This window comes from Dipteris shenzhenensis, chromosome 6, assembly GCF_047967505.1.
Source record: "Dipteris shenzhenensis isolate YYH24624 ecotype China chromosome 6, Dip_SZ_1.0, whole genome shotgun sequence".
In the NCBI taxonomy this organism is placed as follows: Eukaryota; Viridiplantae; Streptophyta; class Polypodiopsida; order Gleicheniales; family Dipteridaceae; genus Dipteris; species Dipteris shenzhenensis.
The window spans coordinates 55,159,749-55,164,605 of NC_141601.1; the positions used below are offsets into that span (position 1 = coordinate 55,159,749).

At 45.7% G+C, this 4,857-nt stretch overlaps 1 protein-coding gene across 1 annotated transcript; it reads left to right on the forward strand.

Moving 5' to 3' along the window:
* The first annotated feature begins 1,491 nt into the window (after positions 1-1,491).
* On the forward strand, positions 1,492-3,760 carry LOC147901369 (uncharacterized). The gene has a single exon (XM_087376242.1). It carries the CDS (start codon positions 2,189-2,191, stop codon positions 3,362-3,364), a length of 1,176 nt encoding a protein of 391 aa, XP_087232368.1. The 5' UTR covers positions 1,492-2,188; the 3' UTR covers positions 3,365-3,760.
* Positions 3,761-4,857: the final 1,097 nt, after the last annotated feature.

Here is a 4,857-nt window from a genome sequence, read left to right on the forward strand (position 1 = left end):
TTGTCATTGTGCGTGTGAGTTCCGACCTAAGAAACAGAACGGAACGCATAACAGAATACAACTTTATGATTCATCGCTCCAAAAGAAAAGTTTCCATGGGTCCATAGGCGCTGTTCCTTATCAAACATTTCTCACGCAGGTTATTCCTCGCAGCTTTGAAGTTTGGAGTACATCCATCAACCTACTACCACTCTGTAAATGGTCGGAATTAATTTGCAGCTTTTGCATCACTGCGTACCCATGATGCAGCTCGTGCTGTGAAATGGAGGGTCAAGGCAAAACGAGTATATATCTCTGCCTTGTCGCTTTGGATTGTCTGGAAGTAGCCTAGCTAGTGAGAGACTTATGCCGAGTGCTGAATCTAAATGGTATTTAAAAAAATTAGTCGCTTTAGATTGTCTGTAAGTTGCCGCGCTATGAGAGATTTGATGCCGAGTAATGCTATTCAAAAACATTAGTCGCTTTGGATTAGGTGGGAGTTGCAAAGCTAGTGAGAGATTTGATGCCGAGTGCTGAATCTGAATGCTATTCAAAAATTTGTGAAGGAATGATGATCTTGCACGCATCTTCCACTTCCAAATATGTATGAAGCTTCAGTGCTTGGAGGGGGCCCTGGGGCCTGCACTACCAATATCATTGTTCCGTCTCTCGCGAGTCGCTCTCTCTCAATGCTCTGCTTGATCAGTCAGAGTCCTTTCTTTTTCCTTCCAATAGCTAGCAAACTTTCGGCACTTAGTGCTTGCTGCTCTGCTTTCCTCAGCTCAGCTTGCATCATGATGCCACTTACACCACATGACGTTGTGTAATCCAAGTGTAATTCAAGTGCTGCCATCCAGATTTCAATCCACAATCTCCTGTGTTCCAACGTCCCAGCTTCGGGCTACGGCAAGTTCCAACTTCCGTTCCTTGCTCTATCACAAGTTCACAACGCTTTCATCAATTGCCCTTTCACATCAAACGTCACCTCACTCGTTGTCCCCATCTTTCCTCCTTCCAGTCGCCTATCAGTTCCGAATCCTACCAGCCCACCATTAAGTACAGCACTATCCACAAGTGCTTGGATCACATCAATGCATCGTCCCGACTCCCATTCTTTGTTTTTCTTTAAAGTCCCCTCAGCCCTGGGAGTCGCATCCAGTAATTCAAGGAACGTCCTTGGCTAGACCCTACAGAGTCAGAGAGAGAGCGTCGGAGTGATGACAATTCTGCTCGAGGCTCCAAGCTCGCATTTAAGCATCATACTTTTTCTGTGCTGCTTTGAAGTTTGTAGCCGAGCAAGCATGCATTCTGGATACGTTCTGTCGATTGACACGCGGTCTATTGTTAATCCTGACGTGGGATGTCGAATCCTATGTCCCACGACCCACCGGCCACGACTCGCCACTTGCCACTTGCCCATGTCCTCATAACCAGATATAGCTTCCTGTCGAATCTAGGAGTCTATCTATAATCCATTCAAGCGAAGTTCGTTTTCTCTAGGGTGATCCGATGGGCGCCGACGATCCGTCGATCTGTGTCCATTTCTATGTAGCGCGCGTCACGAAGTTTCTATTGTCACGCAGACTCTACACATTTGACGGCGCTATGCGCATACAACATACAATAGCGTGACCAGGAGAATTCGACTGGAGGATGATGCTTAATGCTCACAGCTTTCCGCCAAAAAGGCGTGCACCGCCAGCATTGCTCTTACGGGGTTGCGGTTCGTATTTGAGAACCTCTTATGTCTTGTGGAGATTCAGATATTTTCCTCTCCCGTCATTTATGTGAAATGTGTAGTTCCGCAGTTGGGCAACAATCATGTGACGTCTGATTGCAAACTGTATGTCAAGCATGGTACCGTAGTTCAACTTCAACATTCAAGCTTCCTGCAAGTCCCCAAAAAGTGCCAGGAATATGGAAGCAGCGGCGCTAAAGATATATTGAGATGGCTTCTCTCCAAGCGATAGCTGGAAGAACCATTTGGCCTTTGGAAAGCAACGTCCCAAGACCTGCGGAGAAGCCTGTAGTTGAGAATCCCCTGAAGGATCAGGTGAACGAACATGACTCCAAAGCAACTAAAGTTCTTGTTCCAACCACACGGGGGACTTCAGACAGAGCTGTACCGTCCAGCGCTTTCAAGGCCGTGAGAAAGCTCGAGAATAATGATCAGTACAACAGAGAAGAAAGCCAGTTTAGATAAGTCCCAATGGAACTTGAAATGGTATCGACCACTCCACGAGGGTCTCAACGGGGTGCAAGGAGGCAGAAGCTCACGGAAGGAAATTGGCTAGACATTAGAGATTCAACGCCACAGATGATTTTGCATCAACAGGCAGTAGCGCCACTTACCGATCATAATCAGAGGTATGTTACGTGCACCTATGACCATAAACATGAGTGCGACCAGAAGGAACTTGAGAAGAGCGATTGCGAATGGGCATCGAGCCAGCAGATCACTCTGCAATATTTTGCGGACCGAAGCTTGTCAAGCCCTGCAGGAAGCTGTGCGAAAAAGCAAATGGCATTGAATGGGCATCAACAAGAGCCGTTTCGCTACAGTTTCCCAATTCTCGGCTCGAATTATGCACTACAAGCCGAAGAGAAACTCGACTATGGCAATGCTGTGGATAGCAGCTTGTGCTGCTCCAGAGATCAAGAATTAGACCGCTTCAACGGATTAGTGCACAAGGAGGCGAATCCCGAGCGAATGACGATCGACGCATCAGCACGAGGGAAAGACTCACAGCAGCAACGACAACGTCGCAAGCATGCCCAGCTTGTGTCACAGCCTCAATCAGCGAAGGATCGCCATAGCAAAGTGTTGACCGCCAGAGGGATGCGAGACAGAAGAATAAGGTTATCTCCTATCTGTGCAGTTCAGTTGTTCGACATCCAGGAGCGGCTAGGGTTGGATCAACCGAGCAAAGCTGTGGAATGGCTAATGGAGAAGGCGAGGACCTCTATTGAAGAGCTTCCTCAGCTGGACAGCAGAGCCAGCAATGCCAACGATCGTCATAGCCCAAACGCAGCACGGCGCCGGCCTTCCACGGAGACACCATCAACCCATTTCCTCAGCTCCTCGAAAGGCTGGTTAGATTCTGCTGAAGCGGGCACTCCTTCCATGCACCCGATCGACAGACGCTCCGAGGCATTGTCTCTCAGCTTATCAACATCAGTCTCGGATCAACCTGATGCTGATGGAGACGTCCTTGGGGCTGCCTCGCGAGTTAGCCCTGCGGACGGAACGAACCAAGCATCACAAAGGAGCCCAGGAAGTCTCCAAGCACGCAGTCCCGCCATATCCAAGCAAGTATCGAGGACCAAAGCACGGGACAGGGCCCGAGAGAGAGCCTGCCGGAGAGAAAATCGTGATCTGCAGTGAATCACAGCTTCACGTCAGAATTATACAACGCAACCCTGATCACTCTCCTGAATGTGTGCTTCTAATTGGTTGATGATGGAGATTGCCAAGGTGTTTTTCATCCTCGTGCCTGCTTCGCGGTGATGATGTTACCTTGTTTATCATTCTGGACCTCCTCAATAATTTGTTGATTGAATTCTATTGATTAGGCTTGATCAGCCATTGCTCATCTGGCCGAGTGATCAGCAGACTCATCGACACGGGAAAGATCCTTTGCAATTGTCCCTAGATTTGCGTATCGTCTTCATCATCTTGGGTTGGCAAATGTGCTGAATGATCCAACGAGGCAAATAATTCCTTGCCTTCCTCTCAATTGGATCCTTGACATTAGACAGGAGGTTAATCAACCTTATGTGATTCTAGCAGCCATTGTATAATACCCTACCTCGCTCGCGATTCTTCTCCCCTTTGGCTGTTGATTTTAATATTCTCTGTTCATCATTTATAATCGGTGATCCTTGAATGCCCAACCAGAATGGCATTATGCTTCCACCACTATATGCTGTGAGCTTTCGATGCTTTTTGTGACTTTCCAAATATTATTCACTATATTAGTTAAAAAATTTAGAATGGATTTTAAAAGCAGTCGCCACAATTCTTCATACCTTATCCCTCTACGAATAAACCGTGAGATAGTGCAGGCCCAAGGCATGGTCAGATAGAATTCCAAGCTCAAGCTCGCCAGGAGAGACCACAATAGAGGGTAGAGTGGGGATTAGAGAGAGAGAGAAAAGAGCTTAGAGAGCAGGAAATGGAGTGGGAAGGGAATGTAGGGGGTTGGGGAGGGCTCTTGGGACAACAAAACACAATTTTAGATAATTCAACGAAATCTCAATTTCCAAAATGGCATCATGAAAAATCTAGAGAAATAGGCAAAATAGACCATATTCTCATTCAAAGTATGCATGAAATATCAACCTACATTCTCACCAATAAACATAATCATGAATTTATATTATCATCAACTCCCATACTCAACTGAGTAAAAACATTAGTGGTGTTCATAAGCAGCTTAATAGTAATTCATTATGGAGACTTGCTTTGTTGTGAGCATATTCATTTCAAAAGCTCCAAAGCTTCATTGAATCTCGCATACTTATTTAAGTGATTTTCCATCATGTCATGACCCTTAGTGGTATTCATAAACACCATTTTAAAACCTCAAAAGAACAATTGATAATCATGAAAAGGGAATCACATTATATTGAATCCTAAACTTGACTGAGTCTCGACCAAGTAAGGACAAATGTGAGAAATCTATAAGACAAAGAATGCAAAATTTATAGCTCAAGATTTAAAGTCATGTGTTAATAACAAAGGGCACACACGTGCCTAGAGCACTGCCCCCAAGTGGGGGAGTATAACTCCAGTTGATCCGCTTTTAAAGGGCCTCTAAAATAGAAACTTTGTTATGCAGTTCCTAATCTTAAGACGAATATGCTTCATTGCAAAAA

Excerpts from the sequence above, each read along its gene's own strand:
- LOC147901369 (XM_087376242.1), top strand. The coding sequence starts at position 2,189 with ATGGAACTTGAAATGGTATCGACCACTCCACGAGGGTCTCAACGGGGT.